Source organism: Phodopus roborovskii, unplaced genomic scaffold (genome assembly GCF_943737965.1).
Source record: "Phodopus roborovskii unplaced genomic scaffold, PHOROB, whole genome shotgun sequence".
Classification (NCBI taxonomy): Eukaryota; Metazoa; Chordata; class Mammalia; order Rodentia; family Cricetidae; genus Phodopus; species Phodopus roborovskii.
The window spans coordinates 76748-102622 of record NW_026125405.1 but is presented as its reverse complement, the minus strand read 5'-3'; the positions used below and the strand labels follow the sequence as shown (position 1 = coordinate 102622).

General features: G+C 47.3%; 1 protein-coding gene across 1 annotated transcript in view; it reads left to right on the top strand.

Annotated features, from left to right (window-relative positions):
- Positions 1–3822: 3822 nt before the first annotated feature.
- Positions 3823–25875, top strand: part of LOC127215277 (protein sidekick-1-like) — a gene marked incomplete at its 3' end in the record, with an annotated part of 92804 nt that continues 70751 nt past the window's right edge. The window contains 6 exon segments of the mRNA XM_051175651.1: positions 3823–3990; positions 6464–6656; positions 9631–9653; positions 9655–9730; positions 17124–17315; positions 22631–22752. Coding sequence (XP_051031608.1) covers positions 3823–3990; positions 6464–6656; positions 9631–9653; positions 9655–9730; positions 17124–17315; positions 22631–22752 — 774 coding nt within the window.

The following is a 25875-nucleotide window of genomic DNA, read 5'->3' as shown; positions in this document are numbered from 1 at the left end:
CCTACACCAATTTCCCCTCCCTCCTCTCCCTCCTGCTCCCCCCTACTCCCCCATCCTCCTATCTGCTCCTCGGAGAGGGTAAGACCTTCTTTCCTAGGAAGTCTACTAAGTCTGTCCCATCATCTTGTTGAGGCAGGACCAAGGCAGCTCTCCACCTCCACACCCCCTGGGAACCAATTTTTTGAACTTCAGTTTCCAATTACTTACTGCTTGTGTTTAGAAACAGAATTGATTCTTGAGCTTTGACCTTGCAGCCAGAAATCTTGCCAGCCTGTCTTAGTCCTAGGAGCTTTCCTGGAGGTGATGAGGCTTTTCTGTGTAGATAGTCATATTGCCCATAGGTAGACAGCATCTCCCCTGTCAGTTTGCCTCCCCCCCTTTTTCTTGTCTTCATCATCTGGACTTGCAGAGTAGAAAAGCCACATAGGATGTCTTCCATCCTACCTTGTCCCTGATCTCAGGGCAGCATCTTCCAGGCAGGCACTCATCTCAAATGAGATCGCAGTCACAGGTGCATTATAGATGCCCTTTATCAAATTTGCCAAGTTCTTTTAAATTCCTTCTTGACAGAAAGGTATTTTTTATTATTATTATCATGATTAGATCTTAAAATTTATCAAATGCCTATTCTAACCCTATTAAGATTGGGTTTTCTTTATTCAGTTGATTTGGTACTTTGCTGTGATTGATAGTCAAATATTGGGCCACTCTATTGTTTATGAGATAAATCCCACCAGATAAGGCTACGTTATAACTGCGGTATATTGCTGAATTTGATCTTTTAGTGTTTTCTTGATTGTGTTTGGAACTTGTATGCATAAGGGATAGTTGTTTGTTGGTCTATTTTCTTGTCTGCAATGTTACTTATTTATTTACTTGGGTGTCTGGGTAGTGATTATAATTGTTTAATTATTCCTCAAATGCCTGGTGGGATTCTTCTGTGAAACAACAACACATCTTACCCTTGTTCCTCTCTGTGAAGCATCCTTGTTTTTCCATCTGAAGCTCCTGAAGAGTCACCTTTAGTTGTCTTAGCAATTTTTCCTAGTCCAGTTGCACATTACCATTCCTTCCTTCACCACCCTCTTTTCCCCTCTCCTCCCCTCTCCTCCTCCCTTCTCTCCCCGTCCACTATCTTTCTTACCCTTCCTCCTTCCCTTTCCCTCTTCTCTCTCTCTCTCTCTCTCTCTCTCTCTCTCTCTCTCTCTCTCTCTCTCTCTCTCTCCTCTCCTTTTGGAGGGGGGTGTTTCAAGATAGGGTTTCTCTGTGTAACAGCCCTAGCTATCCTGGAACTAGTTCTGTACATCAGGCTGGCCTTGAACTCACAGAGATCTGCCTGTCTCTGCTTCCCGAGTGCTGGAATTAAAGGTGTGTGCCACCAACATCCTCTCTTTTTAACTCTGCTTCCTCCTCCAGTCCACTCCTCTTCCTTCACCTTCCTCTAACCTCCCCATAATCACAAAGGTACTCACGTGGCTCCTCCCAAATAAATACATGCCATTTTAAACTTAAAAGCTATTCAAAGGAGGAAAACTCCATTTAGGCTGAGTTGTTATGTTATGGTCCATGGTAGTTGGCACCATTGTTTCTGACTGGTGAGCCGGGACATCATGGGGGAAGGGTATGGTGGGGCACAGCTGCTCCCCTCTCAGGGATCTGGACCACACCTGCAGCAGTAGACTCCCTTCTTCCCTTTTTGTTATATAGACTCTGGCCCTTGGAGCTGATGCTGCCCACAACAGGGCAGGCAGCCAGCCCCTAAGTAACCTCTGGGAACCTGCAAACACCTTCACAGACACAAGTGAGGTGGACTTTCCCAATCTCCAACGTGCATCTCAACTTCTCAGTCCAACCAAGTGGGCAATCCAGAGCCACATGCATGCTCTGCCCTGCTCAACACTCCAGGAGCATCCTCCCAGGGCAGGTGCCCCATAAGGGCATCACAGGACTCAGCAGATGCTCAGTGAATGTAAGAAAGAGGCAGGGCAGAGCCAGAAGTAGTTTTCCCTTAGATTTTTTTCCTTTATTTCTTAAAATTATAATATGATATAATTACATCATTCCCCCATCCCCCTTCCTCTCTCCAAACCCTCTCATATGCTCCTCGTTGCCCTCGTTCAAATGTGATGCCACCTTTTTGTACCAATTATTGTTACAGACATATATGGATATTCACATATATTCCTAAATACATAAATACATCCTGCTCCATGTGTATGTTACTTGTAGATATGTTTGGGGGGAGGGGGAGCTAACCATTTAATATTGAATAATCAATTGGTGTTGCCTTCCCAGGGAAAGACTGTTTCTCCAAGTCTTAGCAACCAACCCTTAGTTGCCTATAGTTCTTTGTGCTTGAATGAACAGTAATACACATAGGAGGAGTGTGATGGTTTTGAGCCAGTGAACAAGCCAGTGGGCAGTGCTCCTCCGAGGCTTTTGTCTTCAGTCCCTGCCTGAGTTACTTCCCTCCATGACGAACTGTGACCTGGAAGTAAAGTCAATAAGCCCTTTCCTCCTCTGCATTCCCTGGGCAGCTGGGACAGTAACTCATTCTGTAATTTGCTTGCCTTAATAATCACAAACACCTGGGTGTGACCCCCAGAACCCTCTTTTAAAAAAAACCCAGACATGGAGGCACATACTTGTAGGTCCCTGGGGCTCACTGGCCAGAATATTCTAATCGGCGAGTTTCAGGTCCCCTTAAGTAATCCTCTCTGGCAACCTGCATCAAAAAGCAAACAAAAAGCGAAGACAATAGGAAGGGGCTGGAGCTACGGCTTATGGTTGAGAACACTTGTTCTTGCAGAGGACCCAGGTTCAGCTCCCAGTACCCACGTGTCAACTCAGAACCATCCGTAAGTCCAGTCCCAGTGAATCCAGTACCTACTCTGACCTCCCTGGACACCAGGCACACATGGTACACAGACATACATGCAGGCAAAACACCCATACACATAAAGATAAAACAATCTTTATAAAAAATAATATGGACAGGGCTAGAGGAACAACACCTGGGGATGGCCTCTGACCTCCACAGGCATGTGCCCCTGCACACACATGTGCAACTACATACAAACACACATTCACATACACAGAGAATTCTAGCTCCCCTTTCTGTCACTATAATGATGTCACTAACGTGTCACACCACGACAACACTAATGTGCCTTAGGAAAGGAAAGTTTTTATTTGGCTTTACTTCCAGGCCACAGTCCATCACTTAGGGAAGTAATTCAGGGCAGGGACTGGAGGCAAAAACCATGGAGAAACACTGCTCACAAGCTCACGCTCAGCTAGCGTTCTTATAATATAGAACCCAGGTTCACCTGCCTAGGAATAGCACTGCCCACAGTGGGCTGGGCCTTCCTACATCAATCATCAATCAGGGTAATCCCCACAGACAAATCTAATCTGGATAGTTCTGCAGTTGAGTGTATCTCTTCCCCAGGTTATGTCAAGTGAACAATAAAAACTAACTGGGAATGGGGAGGAGAGCTTGGAACATAGCAGCAAGCGTAAGGCCATTCTAGATAGCTGTGACGATTTCAGGTGGCCATAGGGGTAACTGAAGAAACAATAAGGGTTTAGTGTGTTGTTCATCTCAGATCTGTGGGAAAGGCCTATCTGTGGGATGAGACAGTGGTCAGATGCAGTTTCCTGCCTCTGCCTTAAAGAAACTGCTCTCCCACAGAAAAATAAGAAATGGACCAGTTCTCCTTCTTTGTTACATGAGGATTAGCTTGGGAGACATTCACCTCCCTTCCCATCTGCTCTTGAATCCTGAGTTGTGACTGAGGTTTCTTTTTGTATCTTCTCCTCATGGTGCCTCCTGCCACTTGTGCTGCTGCCTACCACCTCCATATGGGAACAGTGCCTACTGCACCCCCCCAGAACGTGCAGGCAGAAGCTGTGAATTCCACCACCGTGCACTTCCTGTGGAACCCGCCACCCCAGCAGTTCATCAATGGCATCAACCAGGGATACAAGGTACCTGGCCTGGTTTTGGAACTTCCAGATGGCACTCTGGCAGTATTGATCATCATACATTAGGTTCTGCCCTTCCTATGTCATTGAAAACTCAGGGCATCAAATGCAGAGGACGACAGCCTTGGTGGGGCCACCATTTGTCTGCAATCTGATCAGTTATCCCAGAAATTCAAATGATCAGTTGAGAAGGGTACAAAAAACAGGCTCTAGTGGGGTTATTGAGCCTCAGGGAAGGCTGGGAGATGGCTCAGTCCATGTTCCATACAAGCATAAGGACTTGTGGTCCCTCAGAACCTATGGCACTAAAAGATCCATGCTTGGTGTGCACACCTTCAGTCCCAGCACTGGGGAAGCAGAAGCAGGAGATCTCCGGGGCTTGCTGGCCAGCCAGCTTAATGGAATGAGTAAGCTCCAAGTTCAGTGAGGGTTTCTGTCTCAAAAACTAAGATGGGGAGTGACATTTGATGTCAGCCTCTGAGCTCCACATGCTTGGACACCCATGGGCACACATATACATGCACACCAGCATACATACATGCACACATTCATCACACACACACACACACACACACACACACACACACACAATCATCTATGTGGGATGATTTGAGTCAGCCTATATCCAACCACTTCTTCCTAGAAGGAGTCAAGGGCAAGGATTCATGAGAGGGAGGCTCCCATCCAGGAAAGAGACCATTCTGTTCTCTGCTTTGGGAACAGTTCTGTTTAAAGAATGGAGAACAGAGATTGTGGGCCAGGGTGCCCTACCAAACTGAATTAATGAACAGACTCAGTTGCTGGGTATGATGGGCTCCGGTGCACATTCCAAAAGCATAGTTTCCTTCCTCTGTATAACTTCTGGTTAGACTTGGGAGTCTGACTTCATTGTGCAAAAGTAGGTTCACTAACCCCTTAGGCAGGAGACTTAGGAGCCCCTTCAGGGAGGGGTGAGTCACTGATGCTTTCAGCTTCAAAGGGAGTCATTGCCTGGCATTTGGTTCATTTTTCCTTTTCACTTGGGTTCAGCTCCCTCAAACACTTGTTTGTCTGTGATGAGGGCAGGCCCAGCTAAGAACATGCCATGAGTCTGCCTCTTCCTCGGAGGTATCTAAGGGCAGATGCTTTTTTGAAGGGAAATTATACTGATGAGCGTGAAACTCCATCACTCTTTACTCTCCTGCCCGGTCTGTGTGGCGAAAACACTGGCTGGCTTGTCAGTTTGATCTGCACAGATGTGTTCTGTGTACTGCTGCCCAATGGCTTTCAGAACCAATCAGTTCTGGAGACTCATGGTGTCAAGATACTAAAACTCATACTCGTACACAGCATTGCCAGATAGCGAAAGTGGCTTTTGCTAGAACATGCACATGTACACACACACAGACACACACGCACATATGCATGCATGTGGGCTATGTCTTGTTTTGTTTTTAAGACAGTTTCATAAGGACTAGACTGTCCTCAAACTCACTGTGTGGCTGAATATAACTTTGAACTCCTGATTCTCCAGTGTCCACCTCCTTACTCCTGGGATTATAAGCATGTGCCAGAATGTTAGATTTATATGGTACTGAGTTGGAAACTAGGGTTTTCTGCATACTAGCCAAGCTCTCTACCAGTTTTTCTAAATCTCTAGCCCCTGTGCATGCTCTTTATTTAAAATTCTAGCCTATCTCCTAAAATCCATTCCAGGAAACTAGTATAACATAAATTATAAATCATTAATGTTGTTCCTATTGAATCATTTTGAGTCAGTGTAGACTTCTATCTGGAGAATGTTTGTGTTTATCTCCTCATGCTAATTAATTGAATTAACAGATGATGTCATCTTTTCCCCTCACTATTAAAAAAAAAAATCCATGTTCAGTAGTATCCTAAGAGAAGATGGAGGTTTAAAAGGGAGTGTCCATTACTGTAACAACAGTTAAGTAGCCATTTCATTAATATATATATATATATATATATATATATATATGCATGTAAATGTACACAAATAGAGGCATATTTTGAATTCATTTTGAAGTGAGATTATCAGATATAATAGGATTTAGAGCCAGGACTTACTATCTCAGCTACTTGGGAGACTGAGGTAGGATAACCACAAGTTCAAGGCCAGCCTGGGAAACTTAATAAAACTCTGTAAAGTGAAGAAGGATATATCTCAGTGGTAGAATCCTAGAATCCTCCAGTGAGAGGCTGTGGGTGTGGCTCAGTGGTAGAGCACCTGTCTAGAATCTCCCAGTGAGGGGCTGGAAGTTTAGATCTGGGGCAGAGTGCTTGCTAACATGTGTAAGGCTCTGGGTTTTATCCCCAAACATGAAAAATAGAAAAATGATGGGGGATTTATAAACTTATTAGATTATGAATATGCTTTCTTTAAATACATACTAATTGTAAGCTGTAATTTTGATAGACAGTTAATTGAAGAAATGCAATTTAAAGGGCATCTTTTCTTTAACCCTTTCCCTACCAGCTTCTGGCTTGGCCAGCAGATGCCCCTGAGACTGTCACTGTAGTCACTATTGCTCCTGACTTCCATGGAATCCACCACGGGTACATAACGAACTTGAAGAAGTTCACGGCCTACTTCACATCAGTCCTGTGTTTTACCACCCCGGGGGATGGACCTCCAAGCACGCCTCAGCTTGTATGGACCCACGAGGACAGTGAGTATCTCTCTCCTAGTATTGGAGCCTACCCTCCCAGGGCGCAGGTCAACGGGTAGTCAAAGCAGTCCCTTTTCCTGGGTCACAGTGCAGAAGGCACATAGAAGCCCAGTAGTTCAGTGTATCCCTGAATGGCAAAATGGCAAGTGACTCTGGAATGTGGGAGCAGCTTTGTTCAAAAGCAGGAGCTTTGGGGACAGCAATAGAGGGAATAGTCCTATTGTGTTCAGTCTTGCTGAGTTGATTGTTGCTCAGATTTTTAATTCTAGTCTCATATTTTTTGCTTGAGTATCACCCATATGCCTCCCCCCCCCCCATGCTCTTTGTCTGCCACACTGGGGTCTTGCATCAGGGCTATCCCCTGACCTTGACTTCCGGCTTGCATTGCCTCTCCCCAGTCAGTTCCAATGGGCCCCTGCTCTGCTCTCAGGCAACTGTTGTGACGAGGACACATTGTCCGGTGAAGATACCTGATGGAGCAACTGCAGGCACATGAGACCGTGTGCAGGAAGACTAGCTGGGCACGGTGGTGTGCACTTATCCCAGCACTCGGGGTGCTGAGGCATTAGGGTTATGGCTTTGAGGTGACCCTAGAATAAGGAACAAAACATTTTCTCATAAACACAACGAAAAAAATTCCTAGGAGGCTCTTGACAGCCATTTATAATGAAACCCGATGAAAAGCATTAGATGTCCCAAATGGGGACAACTGGGGGAGAAATGAAACAGTCATACAACAAATATCCTGTAGTTACTTAAAAACTCAAACTTTGAAGCTTAAAAAACTTGAGGGAAAACTGTTATGATATAATGTCAAGTGAAAAAAAATACAATAAAATTACTTGAGGCCCATGTTCTAGCATAATATATTTATATATTACTTTGAGACTCACTGTCTGTGCGTGTGTGTGTGTGTGTATGTGTGTGTGTGTGTGTGTGTGTGTGTGTGTGTGTGTGTATGTGAGACTTCACCTTATTTTTTGAAACATGGTCTCTTAATGAGCCTGGAGCTACCCATTAGGCTGAGCTGACTGAGCAAGGAGTCCCAGGATCCACTTGTCTCCTCCCAGGAGCTGGGATGATATTTTTATCAAAAGAGCAAGTGTGAGGACCTGAGTGGGGATCCCCACCTAAATGCTGGCTAAATGTTGAGGAATGGCTGTGATTCCAGCCCCAGAATGCAGAGACAGGAGATCAAGCCAACTCTAGGTTTGATTGAGAGGCCCACCTCAATGAATAGGTTAGAAGAGCATTGAAGATGACTCCTAACATCAACCCTTCGTCTCTACATGTGCACACATACACACTCACACCTGTGCCCGTGTATGACAGCCCCATACATGCAAACATGCATATAGCCATACACCTTTGTGAAATTGGAAAACTGAAAATGAATACAGTAAAACAAAAAGAACTCAGATCCTCAACTGAGGCATCTCCCCTGCCCCCAGACTACCATTTCTAGTAGGCAGGGGCCTATTTGTCCTACTTAGAAAGATGTTGCACCATCATAAAGACGGTATTGAAAGTGGGGTTGCAGCTGACTCTGGGGGTGCAGCTTGTTTGGGCTCGGGCCCTGTGTCACAGATATAAGCTCGGCTAGGCCTTCTCCAGAGCCCCAGTGAATTAATAACATGCTGGGGGGAGGGGCGCAGTAAAGAGAAAAAGGAATATAAAGTGAAACCCAGATATTAGCAGAGTTAGAGGACAGCGCATTCGGGCAAGAATCCAGGAAGCAGAAACACTGGGAATATAAAAGGCGCAGAAAGCCTTCCCTCCTGCTACATCGATCGCAAAGAACAAGCCGCTTCACAAAACCCGTCAGAATGTCTTTCTGGAAGCTCGTGGTCGGCGGGAGGATGACATGGCCCTGACAGCCATCCTATTTTACCGTCTTCCACGGAGAGAAGTGGCATTTGTCAGTGTTTCATCCCCTTTATGGAGGCTTCCGCTGCTCTCACCCCATGAGTGAGGCTGCACCTATTTTAAAATTCATAAGTTGTGTTAGGGGCTTTGTCATGGTTCCAGGAGGGAGAGGGGTACTGGCGGCTGCTTGTGTGGCAAGGCTGATGGGAGCGGAAAAGAGCCTGTGACCCTCCTCTCCTGCAAGCCTAAAGAGACCCCCTACTTCACACCAGAGCCCTCAGTGAGACTGTTGCCAGCAGGTTTGCAAAGGAGCCCGTGCAAGAAGCCTTGAGTGGAAGGGTGCTAGAGCAGGTCCTTGGCTGAGAGAGGAGTATGGGGAAGTGTATTGTCTCCTCCAGACCCCTTCTTTTCCTCTTAAGCAGGATGGCGCAGGCCTTTTGCTGGCGCTTTCCCTTTCTCCCTGAAAAATCCCTTGGGAAAGAAGTATTCAGAAACTAGACCTCTGGGTCAGGTGAACAGGCGCTGCCCTTGGCCCTACGCTCCATTTCTGGCTTCCACAAGGTCTATGGGTGCCACAAAGCAAAAGTCAGACTCCCTGGCTCCTTTCACTGGAAGATTCTAGTGAAGTATTCTTGCAAAGCCAACCCCCTCTCTCAAGGATTCTAGGCAGGTGCTCTACCACTGAGTTACACCCCAGCCCCTTACTGGGGGATTCCAGGCAGGTTATTTTACTATGGAGCTATGCCCCCAACCCCTTAATGGAGGATTCTAGCAAGCAATTGATTTTCAGGTCAAGCAGGCAGATTATTCTACTGGATTGGATCAGGGAAAAAGACAGAAACTGTGACTACTGAATTTCCTGTGGTTGCTTTCTTCACCTCATTCAGGGTGTCTGCATGGAGCTGGCAAAGTAATATACTCCAAAACAGAGAGCATACCTCAGCCCCCAGCCCCTAGTCCCGGCTGCGTGCCTCCTGGTGTTTCTTCCCTATGGGCTTCTGCTGGCCCTGTCTCACCATTCCTTTCTGTAGTTAAAGCTGCCCATACAGGTCTGATCAAAGAACAGCAGGCTTGAGTGTTAACAGGCATCTTTATTTTTAATTGGTAGAACCCGGAGCTGTGGGGCACCTGGAGCTTCACGGAGATTCTGGACACCTCTCTCAAGGTCAGCTGGCAGGAGCCCCTGGAGAGAAATGGCATCATTATGGGTAAGCAGCCTTCTTATCTGGAAAGGAAAACGGGAAGTGTGCCCTAACAAGAAAGGGTGGCCCCCATGTCGAACCAAGCTACTAAGAGTGGACACAGGCCTCCTGGGAGTAACTGGCATGTCTTCTTGGATGTGTGGTGGCCATTACCCTGGGGCCAGGGGTAAGTAGGAGGTGTGGTTTATCTCCTTATACAGACAGCAATCTCAGAGCTAGGAGTTTATCATCTGCTTCAAATGCTGTAGAATTCTCTTTTGGCAACCAGAATTACTTCTCTCTCTCTCTCTCTCTCTCTCTCTCTCTCTCTCTCTCTCTCTCTCTCTCTCTATTTCTCTCGTACCTTTCCTCACATACTTAGCTTAGTTCTTATAGCAGTGTGGAGTCATATTGATATTCTGGCCATGTTATAGGTAAGAAAACTGAGGCTGGAAGATATATTCAGCAGACATTCTTACTGTGTGCAGGGCAATATTCAGCGCCCTCCTAATAGGGCAGGACTGCAGTGCTGAGGTCTTGCAAGGCTAGGACAAGGCCCAAATCTCCTGGCTCCAAATCCCAGATCTGCCCCTGCCCCGTGACACTTTGAGTGAGAAATCTAAGGCTATGAAAAGCCTCGGGCTCAAAGGGTCCTCAGCCCCCTGGATCTCGATGAGTCCAGCTCAGCATAAACTGCTCATGGCTGCCCCCTCACTGTTACACCCCCACACACAGATGGCAGAGGCCTTGAGGAATAGCTCACATTCACATGACTCTTAATGTTTGGCTTGTTTCTTTGTGTGGCACAGTGGATTAAAGCTAGGGCCTCCCGAATTCTGGGCAAAAAATAATTCCCTGATTCCCCAAAAGTTGCTGAAGCTCTTCCACTGCGCTGTTTCTGAGAACTGTGCAGACATGCCATGTTGAGATTAGATGGGCGAGGTGACCTGTGGCTGCCATCAGGCTATGCTGCAGGCCCCTTCCCCTGTGAGTGTCCTAGACAGTAGCAGTGGCCTCTCTGAACACTCCCCAGTGCCAAGTTCCTCAACACTACCACATGCTACTTGTCACACTCTGTGACCACTCATATCCTCTTACCCCAACTAAGCAATAAGGACTCTGAAGGTGGAGGTCCCCACAGTCACACAGCTCAGAAGTGGCCTCTGGAAGCCACATTTCCATCTCTGTCTCATCACATGCTGGGAGTAAGGGGCAAACTGTACTTCTGGTCTACCTGAAAAGTCCCTTCCTCCCCAAGTCACAGCTCTCACCCAGTTTCCCAAAGGCCATGGCCACAGAAATGCCTAGCAGTGCTGTGTGTTAAGTTCAAATGTCTTTACACTAAAAATGTAAAAATAACACATATGGGTCTGGGAAGATGACTCAGTTGATGAGGACATGAGTTCAAAATCTATTTTAGAAATCCAAGTGAGGTGGTACATGTACTGGTAACCTCAGTGTTAGGGAGGCAAACTTACTGGCCAGCCACTGTGGTTTAATTGTCTAGATGAAGGCTATCTCAACCTAACACTCTTAGTGTCTGCTGAATATCATATGCACACAGTTGTGTGCACATCTGCACACAGTAACATACACAGTTAAAGAAAAGCATGTGTGCCGTGTGCTCTGACCACCTCCTGGATCCACCCAGCTGCTCAGTCCATGGATTCCCATTGGGTTCGGCCACTTCTCTTCCTCCACTAAGAGTTTGCCTATATCATCTGCCTTTTTGTGGTCACAGCCCTGCTAAAATCTATACTGTGCTCAAGTAAGATGTGTGTGGCATGCTGTGGGCTGAAACAACTTTCACAAACTGGCTCATGAGGTAGAGATGGGCAAGGAACATTCCAGACTGACACTTCAATAGGGCCATTGACACTGGGAGTTCTCGGCAGTGACCCTGCCAATCAGTGCAGACACTACACAGGATGGGATATCCTGTGGTAAGCTGTGTCCCCGGAGCACCTCACAGTGGTTCTTGGATCGCATGCAGGGCCTTGGAGCTAACCCCACCTCAAACCCTGACCATTGAGCAACATGCATACACTTGTCCACTTGACTCTGCCTATCCTTGGCAGTGTCCTTCCTGCAAGACCAGAGATGGCTGCTATTGGGGTGAGGGAGGCATCAGAACCCAGGTCTGTTGTGGAAGACAACAGACACGGAGCATATAAATAAAAACATTTCCCCAAGCCTGGAGCAGAAGGAAGCCAACACAGAGGAGACAGATAGGCACTAGGTAGGCAGCAGAGATCTGATGTAGGTTAGTATATGTCACACAGACAGCAGAAACAAATGTTAACAGAGATGATGGTGTGTCTGTGTAATAGGATGTCTGTGTGTGTGTGTGTGCACACACACACTCATGTGCACACTCACAAGTTCATAGATGAGCATGTATATGAGGTGTGCATGTGCACATATGTGTGAATGCAGGTACATGGGCACATTTTGTGTGGCAGCCAGAAGACATCCTCAGCTGTTTCTCTTTAGACAGGAACAATCCACCTTGTTTTTTAAAACTGGGTCTCTCTCTCATTGGCCTGGTACTCAGTAAGAAGGATGACTGGCTGGCCAGTGAACCCCCAGGATCTGCCTATATCTACCTCCTCAGTACTAGGATTACAAACGGATGCTACATTTTTTCTCACGTGGGTCCTGGGGGACCAAACTCAAATCCTCATGTGTGCATAGCAAGCACTTAACTCACAAAGCCCTCTCTGCAGCCCCAGAAAGGAAGTCTTCTAGCTCATGTCACAGGGACCCATCTGGGGACTGCCTCAGACCCTTGCTCATCCTTTACTCTGGAGGTGGGGATGCAGAGTGAGAGGGGCAGGCAGTCGCTCCTATCCAACTGGCCTCAGTTCTAGAAACTGTCCAAGACTTTTCCGTAGACATCCTAACCCAGGAGGGCTTCCCCTGTCCCAGATCCACACCTCCACCCCTCCTGAACTCCCACACTCCTTCCAAACTGCCCACACATTTCATTCTTGTTTTATAGCTTGAGGGAAGGCCAGTGGAGCTGAGCCAATGTTCCATGGCTGAGAGCTAGTTGCCAGGGCCTTCAATTTATGATCATCTGCTCTCGCCAGCTAATGGGGCCTAATGAACTCATTTTCATACTTTATTTAAACAAATACCTGCGGTCACAAGCAACCGGCTAGTGTTTATGGTGGAGGTTGACCCCCAGAGCTCAGATGTTTCCCAGTTGGATTCTGTCTGCCTGCTTCCACTGTGGCCTCGGCTGAGTAGAGGCTGCCCCACAGCTAGCAGAACTTCAGGCAGACTCTGTCCCTCATATCAGGACCAAAGTCGTCCACTCCTCACTGTCTGGCCTGCACTTCCCTCCACTCCTGCCCACACTGTAAAAACACGTGTTTGCAGAAGCTGGGGCAGGTGTCTGCTGCTCTGAGAAGCAGTCTAGAGGGGAAAGTGCTCACCGACTGATTAGCTGATTCCCTGTGACACCACCTTCAATCACCTTCCGTGTTACTCAGCACTACACACCCTGCCTGATGGTAGGCAATACCCCAGCCCCCTACCCCAGCCCCCAAAAGCCAGCAGCCCCCCCCAAGAAGGTCAACATTGTGCTGGAGATGGTTCAGTCAATAAAGCACATGCATGTGAACCTGATCCCCCAGAGTCCACATAAAAAATCAGGTGCACAGAACACATTGTATTCCCAGCACTGAGAGCATGAAGACAGGCACAGAATCAGTGAACTCTGGGTTCAGTAAGACACGCTGTCTCAAAACTTATGGTGGAAAGGGATTGAAAACATCAGCCTTTGGCCCACACACACGCACGTGCACGCGCATACACACACACACACACACCACACACACACTCAAATGGGGGAGGAAGAGAGAGAAAGGAAAAGGAGGGAGGAGGAGCAGAGGGGGGTGAAGGGGGAGGAGGAAGGAAAGGAGGAGAAGACAGTGCTTGCAGACAAACCTGGCCTCCTGAGCCTAGGTCAGCGAATGTTAGCATGCACCCCCTCCTTCAAAGACATCACATGTATAACTTCCACTGCTGAAGGCAGCTGCAGGAGGCACATGCAGCTAAAGGTTTGGTCCTGGGCAATGTGACCTTTATGGTGGGGTGTCTGTCGGAGATATGTTTTATCAGCCTGGCCCTTGGTGACTGCCCCCATTCCACGTTTCCATTTTATTCTGTGGCCAGAAAGAGAAGGAAGCTTCAAGCAAGGGTTGCCGTGCACCTGCCTGAGTAAATTGCCCATTGTGCTCTTGCTGTAAATTGCAGTATTTCCCAGTCTCCCCCAGTAAACCCTGATTTATGAGGGCCAGGATGCAGACAGACAGTCTGTGATTGGATGCACTACTCTCTTGCAGAGAATTTACTCCAGATCAACAGAAAATTATTTCTGAAGCTCCTGTGGTCGTTAGTCTCAGTTAGCAGGGCTGTTCCCGGCAGGTGAGAAGCAGAGCTGGAGGTGGCTGGGATGCTAGGTCTAGGCAACTCCTTGCTCTGCTCTTTCCTGCCACAAACAGAAGTTAGATGAAGCACTTGCTGGCCAGAGCTGTCACAATCCACCATACGCGTCTCTAAAACTATGTGTACGTAAGGGAGAAACATTCTTACACACCAAATGCCCAGTTCTCTGCCCTGTGACAACACCCCATTATACCTTTCATTGGAAGTTCCCAGCCAGGGCTTTCTCTTCTGGTACCAATCTTAAACCCTCCAGAGTAGACCCTGTGTGTGTGTGTGTGTGGTGGTGGTGGTGGTGGTGGTGGTGGTGGTGCACATGTGTGCAGATGTGGGCACAGATGGAAACCAGAATTCAATCTCAGATGTTGATCTCCAAGCACTACCCACTTGGCCTGGTACTCATAAATCAGGCTAAGCTTTAGCGGGCTGTTACACCCGAGGGATCTGCCTGTTTCCATCTCCCCCAGCACTGGCATTACAAGCATGTACCACCATGCCTGGCTTTTTAAATGTAGGTTCTGGTGATCAAATTCTTGCAAGCACTTTATCAACTGAGCCACCTCCCCCAGCCCCAGAGCAAGCGGTTCAGTTGTCCATTTGGTACCCATTTGTGTCTGTAATGAGCTGAGCATACGGTGTGATCCATTTGGACTCAAGCAGAAACCAGCAGCGCTGTGCTTACCGAAGACATTGAAATTGCTGTGTTTTGGCTCCAGGTTGACATGATGAACAAGGTGCTGTGTTTGGTAAATTTTGCTAAAGAACAGCTTTTAAACAAATAGAATTTCCTGGCAGACAAGGTGATAGCATTCAACAAAGTCTCCTCTTCCCAGGCCTTCAGAGTGGCCCAGAGTCTCACACTGTTTATAAATTAATCAGGAAAAAAACCCACCAGAGCCAGGGGTGGCGTTGGAAACCGTCCAGACACAGGTGGAGAAGATGGCCCTGTAGCGGGGCTATTGGTTTCTTGCAAGTTCCTGAGACTCCCTATTTCTTTTTTGTAAAGTGATGATGAACAATATCTCAGTATCAAGTGTGTCCTGTGGATTGCGTGATTTAGCCAGGTGACATACTTGGGACACACCTTGAAACAGGCTCTCTCTCTGGAATTCACTGATTGAGTAGCAGAATGGGTATTTTCCTCAGCCTCACAGAATCCTGAATCTCCCAACTCCCCATAGGATCACATGACATCTCAGACCCTAGTCTCCAATCTCAGCTCCTGATAACACTAGTATACAATGCCATAACGCTGACCTCCCCTTGGAAGAGTGGTCCAGCAGCCATCAAATAGAGAAAAGGTCTCACATGATGTCACACAACTTTAATCCTAGCACTAGGGAGGCAGAGCCAAGTGAATCTCTGCAAGTTCAAGGACAGGCTAGGACCTGTCTCAAAAATAAAATAAAAAGTCAAAACCAAGAAGGTACTAAACTAAACTATAGATTAGTTTCAACCCTAGGGCAATGCATTGTTGCTGTATTGCTTGCTTTTCTCCTTGCTGGAACCAAATTCCTGACAATAAACAAACGTGGCTTATCGTTGGAGGGATGTAGCCTGAGGCAGTTGGGTCCCATGGCCCCAGCATCCCTCCATGACCCCAGCATCCTTCCATGACCCCAGCATCCTTCCATGGCCCCAGCATCCTTCCATGGCCCCAGCATCCTTCCATGACCCCAGCATCCTTCCATGGCCCCAGCATCCTTCCATGGCCCCAGCATCCTTCTATGGCCCCAGCATCCTTCCATGACCCCAGCATCCTTCCATGACCTAAGCTTCCCCCATTAGCCCCAGTATCCCTCCATGCCGCAGTATCCCTCTAGTGGTCTTTCTTGCCTTGCTGTTTCAGCTACACCTCCCCCAACATCTGAGTCTCCCTGGAGGAACCTAGTAGTTACCTTGCCACTGTGTGATAACTGTGAGGACAGTGAGCAGGGGGTGAATTCTGACATTAATTTTTTTTTATCAAAATATTGAAGTCCCGAGGCACCATCCTCTAAGTTTCTGTTCACCCGCAAGAGCAGTTTCTAACTTTATTTATGACTTTCATCTGAGTGAAAGGGAGCTAAGATGTGTCTTAGAGCTTCCATATCCCCAAGCTTATTGACTGAGAAGAAGGAAGGGCTGGCATCCTCAGCAGTTTTCCTTCGCCTGAGGACCCGGGAGCTCTCTCCATCACTGTCCCCTCTTTACCAGACACTTTAAGCGCCCCTCTAATCCCATCAGCTCCCCTCCAAAGGAGTTGACTCAGGCACTAGTTGGGGCTTTTTTCTCTAAGCCCCAAGTCATGATGGAATCTGGGGCTGAATAAATTGTGACCATGAGGCCCTGCAGAGAACCAGGAGGAAAATTAAAAACTTTTTTTTCTAGAAAACAGCATCTTCAGTAAGGAGCAGGGCAAAGCTCAGAGGCAAAGCAAAACTGAGAAAATGGGAGGTTGGAGGGGGCAGGTAAAAGGAAATGTTTCCCTTTGAAAACCAGAAGAGTAGCTTGTCAATCACCAACCAAGAAACAGGCACACACAGCACACATACACACACCACATACATATGCACACATATCCCAGACATACCACATAGACACACACACATTCCACATATACCACACACACACACACACACACATCTCACATGCGCCACATATACAGCACACCAATTCAGGGCTCTGGGTGATGAAAAGAGCAGTTAATGAAGGTGGGAACTGGGCTGCAGTGTCTCCTGATTCAACAAGAATGAGTAGGGTGGCAGTCTGATCTGTCACTCTCGTCCATGAACCCAGCTCCTGAGATCCCAGAACTCTATTCTTAAAGAACTCTTTGTGGTAGGAGCAGGGCACAGCAGAGGTTTTTGTGGGAACAACGAGGAAGAATCTGGCCTCCTTCCGTTCCGCTGAGCCCCATTGCTCTTCTGCTGCCTCGGGGAGCCTGTCTGGTGGAGGCCCTGTCTCAGTTCTTCTCTTGTCTCTGCAGGCTATCAGATTTCCTGGGAGGTGTACGGGAAGAACGACTCCCGGCTCACACATACTCTCAACAGCACAACCCACGAGTACAAGATCCAGGGACTGTCATCTCTCACCACCTACACCATCGACGTGGCTGCTGTGACCGCAGCAGGTGTGGGCCAGACCACATCGTCCACCATCTCTTCAGGAGTACCCCCAGGTCAGCGGATTTTTGCCACAGATATTCTGCCTGTGCTTGTCATCCCTGACCCTCCAATATGGTGGCATTGCCATCCAGAACCCACCAAGTAACTGGAGAGCTAAGGGCAAGGCTTAGCCTCCTGCTAAAACATGTGAAGGCAGAGGACACTGATCCACCCTTAGCTTTGCCTCTTTGTGGGTATCTCTCTCCCACAGCGGAAGTGGCCTAAATGTTCTCCATAAGGCTAAAACATGGTCTCCACAACCCAAGGTTTCCACTCCCCAGGGCTCACAGCCAGCGACCATATGGACAGGAGATGCCTTTGAGAAAGGAAAACAAGGCATACATTTTAAATTAAGTGTGGGCGGGGCTGGCGCTGCAACACAGCGCAGCTATTGTGCAGAAGATCTTGGGTTTGATCTCCATGCAAGCAAACCAGGTATGGTGGTGCACACTTGGAATGCAAGGGTTTCGCAAGTAAAGGCAGGTGCATCCAGAGTGTAAGGTGGTCCTTGCCTACCCAGGAAGTTGGTAGCCAGCCTGGGCTACATGAGACCCAGTCTCAAAAATCCAGAAGACCACACAGTTTAGAGCTTCAGCTACTGAAACATTGAGAACTGGGGTTTGTAATGAGACAGAGTAGGGCCAGGGAAATGGATCTGTAACACAAGTTCTAACAGGTCCTAATAATGAAAGCCTGGGGTCAGAGATTGGGGGTAAAAGCTGAAAGATTAGAGAAGCAGAGCAGCCATCCACTGGAGCTCTTCTGACCGCTATGAAATCCTTAGACTGAAAAGAGACCGAGTTCCTGTCTCCTCCTGCCTATATTCCTCTCTTCTCCCAGCCAACTCACTTCCTGTCTGCCTATATAGACCTCTAGACCTCTATGGTTAGCTAATGGCTAGCTCCACCCTCTGATGTTCAGGCCAGCTTTATCTGTTAGAGTATAAACAGGCTATCACCACATGGCCCAGCAGTTAAGAGCACTTGTTGCTCTTGCATAGTACCCACATTCAATGTCTGGCTCCCACACGGTGGCTGGCAGATGTCTTACAACTCCAATTCCAGGGCAACCAGTGCCCACTTCTGACCTCTGACACACCAGGCACACACATGATGCACGTACATCTATGTAGGCAAAACATTCATACACATAAAATAGCTGAATCTGAGAAAGAAAGAAAACACAGTAGGGAAGATGAAAAGACAGGGAGAAACCTGCAGGGTGTGGGTGGCCCTGTTCAGCAAGCCTTGTTGCAGAGTCTGCTCATTAGCATGGAAATGACTTCCATTCCTTCTCTTATGTCACTTGGAAACTCTTCTCTTCCTCTCCTTGGTGCTTAGCAGCACACCACCTGGGCTCCAGAAAGCCGCCCCTCACTCCTGCTCTCCAGTTTTAAAGCTCTTGTTTAAGGTGGGGATGTGTTCCCAGAAATCTCACAAACACGTGTGAATATAGGGGTGGGGAGGTTATCACGGGTCTAATGATTCAGTCCTACAATCAAAGCTGTTCTGTCTCCTACCATCCAAAAGAGCGTTCATTGAAGGGCCTGGAGATGGACTCATGGGTAAGAGCGCTTGCTGTACAAGCAGGAAGACCTGAGTTTGGATCCTGGAATCCACATGTAAAAAGTCAGGTGCAGCCAAAGCACAAACCTGTAACCCCAGTACTAACAGGGATGGGCAGGGCAGAAACAGGACGGCTGGGGTTCCATGGCTGCCGGCCTAGCACCATGGCAAAAGAATGAGGTGGAGAGTGATAAAGTGAAGACCTCCTGTGGGTTTTGGTACATTCACAGACATGTGTACCCATACACACACACACACACACACACACACACACACACACACGTCAATTTACCTTATTGAAAAATATAGATGCCCGAAAAACTCACATGAACTCAACTCATATTTGCTCTCCACTTCCAGCTCATTCTCATAACCCAGTTGTTTGATCTGGAAAGTGATACATGTGTCTAAAAATAGCATCAAACAAACACAGCATATGCCCTCCAGGAGCCTCCAGGAGCCCCATTTGTCCTACCCACATCACCCCAGTGCAGTGCACCACTCCAAATACACTCCCTCTAAGTCTAAACTTGGTGGGAAAAGACGAGACTGGGTAGCAGCTGGATCCACAGAGTGATCTCCCCTTTACCCGCCAGAGATGATGCCCCATTGTGTGTGGGAGTCTCCACCAGCAGGGGAGACTTCTTTCCACTTGCAGACAGTGGCCCTGACACTGTCATGGGGACCAGAGTTACCGATGCTTGTCAAGCCCCTGAGAGTTGGGCCCCACCCAGGGAAGTAGTCTATGGAGGTGGGCTGAGGCTCCGAGTCTGCCCCTGGGAAAGTCCCACATGCACGCAAGACCATCACACTAAGGCAATTGCTTTAATAGCATTGCTTTAAGTCTTCTTCCTGCAGAAAGATTCCTTTTGAAACATTTTGTACCTTTTTTTATTGTGTGTGGGCCCATGTGCACACATGTATGAGATGGTCAGAGGCCAGCGTCTGGTGCCTTCCTCAATTCCTCCTCATCTTATTTTGAGACAGGGTCTCTTACTGAGCCTGGAGTTCATTGATTGGCTAAAGTGTCTGCCAGGAAACTTCCAGGAGCCTCCTGTCTCCCCCCTCCCCAGAACTGAGATTATACCATACCTAGATTTTTATGTGGGTTCTGTGGAAGGGTTTTGCAGCACAGGTGTGTTCTTGGCACTAGGGAGTCAATGAATACCACAAAGTCAAACCATGCAACAAACCTCAGACAAGAGATTTGTTGGGGAGAACCACAGGATGACAACTGCCTCTTGACTGGGAATAGAGACCGCAGTGGGATGGGCAGAAGGGCGGGTTTTGATAGGGTCTTTGGAGCATGGGTAGTGAGCTCGCAGAACAGTACAGCCTGGCTGGAAATATTGCTTTGGCAGTTAACCCTGAGTCATGCGGTAGGGATTTCTAAGTTCCAGTTTCCGGGACGGGCCAGGACAGGATGACTTTCCAGTAGCCTATTACCCTTCACTAACTAAGCCATCTCCTCAGCCAATACTCATTGATTTTACCCAAATATCTGGTTCCCATGAAACTTATAGCACCCAGACTACATAATTGAAATATCGTTAGTACTTCCTTAGCAACAGCCCTGATGTGGGCATTGTCTGATGGGTTTAAAATGGAGCCTGGTATGAGTTACAAGATTTTGTGGCCCGGACATTGTCCATCCCTGATAGGGAATGAGTACACTGACCTCTGGAAGGCCTCTCTACATGCAGCATGACTATCTCCAGGCCATATGTCTCCACGAACTGCAGCGGGAGACTCAGAAAGAAGATGGAGGCATCTGCTCTAAGTAAGCCTCTGATGGCTGCCCTGAAGGGAGACTGTTGAGCAGCCTTTCAAACCAGATCACCCGTAGCTGGAGGGCTACACTAAGACACTAAGTAGCATCTGCAGGATGAGCCTCCTGCCGCTATGAGCCCTTCTGAGGAGCTGGCTTTTGTTTGCTGGACCAGAGGCTTACAACCATTAGACACTGAAGGGCCATTTTAAGAATCCAGAGAGCAAAGGACTGGAAAGGAGAGTCTCTTGTCCTTCACTTTAAACATTTTCTGCTTCAAATTCATTAAGCCAGATGCAGAAGGACCCTTGAGGTCCTAGAGACCCTGCTTGTGACACCAGCAAGCTGTTACCATAGGGGGCTTTATTATCCCCAGGCAAGACCTACCTTCAGATACCCCAGCCATGGTAGGACATGGCTCTTGGAAACTTGACGACAGCAAGCAGGCTTTCCTTCCTTCCTCTTGCCTTCTTTTCTTCCTCCCCACTTCCTTCTTTTTCTCCCTTCTTCCCATCACTCCCCGCCCCAAGCCCATTCCCTCTCTTTCTTCCTCTTCAATCCTGGAGAAGGAACGCTGAGCCTTGTGTGTGCTAGCAAGTGCTCTACCACTGAGCCACACCCCAGCCTTGTTTTTGTTTCATTTATTTATTTACTTACTTAAAGTTTTTGAGACAAAGTTTCCCATATCCCAGGCTAACCCCAAGCTTCCTGTGTAGCTGAGGGTAGCTGTGAACTTCTGATCCTTGTGCTTCCATCTCCTCAGTCCTGGATGTGCAGGGGTACACTGCCATGCCTGACTTTATGCAGTGCAGGAGATCAAGGGGTGATGGGAGATGACATTCTGTATATGTTTCTCATACTGGTTAATAATAAAGCACTGTTGGTCAATAGGAAAGCAAGATAGGAGGGACTAGGAGACAAGGAGGAAATAGGAAGTAGTAAGGAGGAGTCAAGATGGAGAGTCTGGAGAGAGCTGGACGCCAGCTGCCCCCCGGTAAGAGAAGGCCATGTGAAAATACATAGAGCAGCAGAAATGGGTTAATAATTAAGGCAGAGCTAGCCGATAAGAAACAAGTAACCGGGCCAACAGTATTGTATCAAATACAGAGTCTCTGTGTATTATTTGGGGCTGGCGCGGCGGCAGGACACGACCAGGCGGCGACAGGCGGAAAAACCGTACTCATTACAGATGGCACGACAGGCGGAAAAACCGTACTCGTTACAAAGGGGTTTGTGGGTGTCAGGTGGACACTGCTGCCTGAGGTATATACCTCCAGCCCTTTGTCTTGTCTTTTAAGGTAGTTCTTGTCTGCATTTTTTTTCTTTTCTCTCTTTAACCCATTATCTTCCTCTTGGGAATTTCTCATTTTGAACACTTTGTTGAGCTAGCAAGTAAGCTTGGCCTCCTAGAGAGCATCCCAGCAGAGACTGTGTGCCTAGGCCTCAGCCTGGAAAACCTCAGATGATGGGGTTCACCCTCCACCTATGTCCTTCCCAGAAATACTAAGTCCAGGAAAGAGTTCCATGATGTCACCGACTTTTGGTTGTCTTGGAAACCACATCCAAGGCCTACAGATTTCCATCCCCTCCTCAACCCTGACTTCCAGGGCATCATGGGAGCTGAGAAAAGAAGTTAGACACTCCTTTCTTGGTGCCAAGGCAGAATCCTGGAGGATGTAATCATGTTCCCTTGTCTTCCTTTGCACAACAAGCACCTATTAATTATCTGCTCTCAATAGAGATGAATAAGACAGGAGTCTCCTAATGCCACTTCAGATGGCCTGCCGCACAGCGGGCGACCCTGTTAGAGGAAGGATCCTGCTGTGAGGCCTTGCTGGGGGAAGCTGCACTGCCTCTCACTTTCATGGCTTGGTAAACAAGTGCCTTTTGCAGTGAAGACTCATTTTGGAGCTATTTCCTCCCTAACAGTGCTTGGCACCATCCCTAGGCTATGGCACAAGTTAACCCTCTTCCCGCCTCTCTCATCCTCCTCTAGACCTTCCTGGGGCTCCATCCAACCTGGTCATTTCCAACATCAGCCCTCGCTCAGCCACACTCCAGTTCCGACCCGGCTATGATGGGAAGACAGCCATCTGCAGGTGGATTGTGGAGGGGCAGGTGAGTGTTCGGTGGCCCTGTGTATTAGTTACTTTTCCCGGTGCTATGACAAAATACCTGACACAGCAGCTTAAGGAGAAAGGAAGGATTGTTTTGGCTGACAGTTGTGCTACTGTCCATAAAGGCAGAGATATCATAGTTACAGGAGTGTGAGCCAGCTGGTCACATGACAATCCACAGGCAGGAAGCAGAAGGAATGATTGCTGATGCTCAGTACATTTTCTCCTTTTTATTCAGTCCCCAGGACCCCAGCCCGTGGATGGGCACACTCAGAGTGGGTCCTCTCACTTCAATTCTAAAAACCCCTCACACACATGGCTAAAGGTGTGTCTCCAAGGTGATTCTAAAGGCTACCAAGTTGTCAATGCTAACCAGTACACCCTGGGAGCTAGGGATTCCCAACAGAATGATCATAAGCACTTACTCTTGACAGAATGTTGATGGGCAAAGATGAGGAAATCAGGGTCCTATGGCAAGAGATGTGAGAATAAAGGGGAAAACTTAAGGGCAGTTCTGGTGTGGTACTCCAAGTTAGTTAGTATAGCTGATTGGCTTTTAAATTCTACATCAGTTACCAGACTGGTAGAGTTTGTCTGGCATAGAGCATCATGGGTACAGCTGCCTTTCTAGATCAGGCTCTCTCTCTCAGGTGCTCTTTGGGGCCTGGAAGAGGCAATGGTAGCTTGTGCTATGGAGGGAACCTTTCTCTGCCCGGTGGCAGGATCATTTGCTGCAGGGTGTGTCTGGAGACAACACAGAGCATTAGGCAGGCGAGAATTTTACCACTAAACCACCAATGCTGTGCTTGCACAGAGCATTAGGAAGTGATAGAAAATTCCATCACACAGATCCAAGAGTGGACCAAGGAAATACTCAATGTAGTGCCATGGACTATAATGAGCATAGAAGGGCTCTGGGCATCTGGAAGGGCTATATGTGGATAGGATCTGCTGGCATGGGATGAATACCATACATTCTACCAGATCTGCTGAAAGAGAGAAAGATGAAGAGCCAAATTATGAGCAGAGAGTGATGATGTTTGGAAGTATTTCCTGTGTAGTTAGACATTGGTGATTCATTGCTGTTCTTGTACTGAGTTGTAGGAGTCTCTTCTGGAAATTGGCTGTGAATTAGAAAGCAAGTCCTACATGTACATGTGCAAAAGTTTCACCAAGCCCACTTTCTAGAAAGCTATGTAGAATCTCTACAGTGGATAGGAGCTAGGAGCTATCTATCACTGGGGCTGAGACTATTTACCTAAAAAAAAAAAAAAAAGTAAGAGTGTATCTGTAATTTACATCTAATCAAAAATATACCCCGGTGAATGAAACAAGAAAAAAATGATAGAAACAGACTTTGAAACTCTTTCAAAAAAAAAATGTGTGTCTGCAGAAAACTAATTGTCACAATTCAATGTTCATTGGTCCTAGTTGCTGAGCAAGTACTATGTGGACCAAACTTTAAAGGACATCCATTGTCCCCAGGAACATTCTTCCACTCCTTGTTTCCCTCCCTAACACCCCCCCATCCACTGACAGTCACTTGTCTTCTCTCTGTCACTATAGATTACCTCGCGCACGCATCTTCTGCCCTTTTTCCCAGTGCCATGTCCTGTTGACAATACCCACTGACAACAACTGTAGAGGTCCTTACACAATTCCTTCTAGTGGCACCACTTAGCACTCCAGTGTCCCTCTGTGTCCTTTGAACCAGAAGTTCACCACCAAAACTTGATTAAATGTGCTTTCTCTTTTGTACCTCCCCTCTCTCCTTCCTGCCTTCCCTCCTTCCTGCATCCTCAGCATATGCTTGGTCCTCTGCACATGTTGAGGTAGACTGAGAGCATGGAGCTATGCTAAAAAGAGCATCAGGTGGGAATGAACTGCCTGATTCCTGATCCCTACACCATCAGTTCCCATCAGTGTTTTATCTGCTCATCCATGCATACTCTGTCACCTGAACTGTGTCTTTATACATTCAGAATGGAAATTATTTTATTCTCTCAACCTTTACTTATTCTGTCTCTGGAACTTTCAAAGGAAGCCCTTGCCCTGATCTCTCACATTGTTTACATACCCCAAAGCCAGGAAGGCAGAAAAGCACTTCATTTATAAATGATCAAAGTAAATCACTGCCTCCTTCTTCTAGTGTTAAAGAGATTTACCTTCTTTAATTTTTTTGTCTCTCTTTTCCATCCTTGCAACAATTAATGAAAGCATATGCTTTTATATTCAGTGTGTTCCAGGCATATGTACCCATTGCTCTACGTTATTTGTGTGTGTGTGTGTGTGTGTGTGTGTGTGTGTGTGTGTGTGTGTGTGTGTGTGTGTCTGTCCCTTAGTGCACATACAGAAGTTAGAGGACAGCCTCAGATCTTGGTCATCACCTTCATCTTGTGTGAGACAGTGTCTTTTGCCTGTTATGTACACCAGGTGAGCTGGCCCCTGAGTTTCCAGGAGTCTCCTGCTTCTACCTCTTCTCTTATCTGACCATAGGAACACAGAGATTATGGACATAATGCTTCCATGTCCATCTTTGTATAGGTACTAGGGATTCAAACTCAGGTCCTTGTGATTGTGTGGTGAGCACTTTACCCAAAGAGGTATCCATCTCCTTTGCCTCCGTTGCTATTCTTTGAGCCCTACATTCACCCTTCTTTATCCCTTCTTGTTCTAGATTTCTTGACATGAGGAGATTTGGTTTTCTGGTGGTACATGATATTATAGGACATGGTGCCTTCCTGGTCCATGCTTATATGAGCTGTTTCTACGTGAGCCTGGGTTTTAAGTAGCATCAAGTAACATTTAAAGATCACAACCTGAGCATCAAAAGCTGGGGGAGTTCATTGCTACCATCTAGTCATTGCTTCTAGACCTTTCTGTTCAGGAGAGTAAATACATTAAACATTTTTGTTAGATTTACTTATTTCATGTTCATGAGTGTTTTGCCTGTACGTACATTTATGTACCATATGTGTGCCTGGTGCTCATGGAGGTCAGAAGAGGGTGTCGGATCCACTAGAACTGGAGTTAGAGATAGTTGTGAGCCACCATTGTATTTCCTGGAAATTGAACTTGTGTTCTCTGGAAGAGCAGCCAGTGCTCTTAACCACTGAGTCATCTC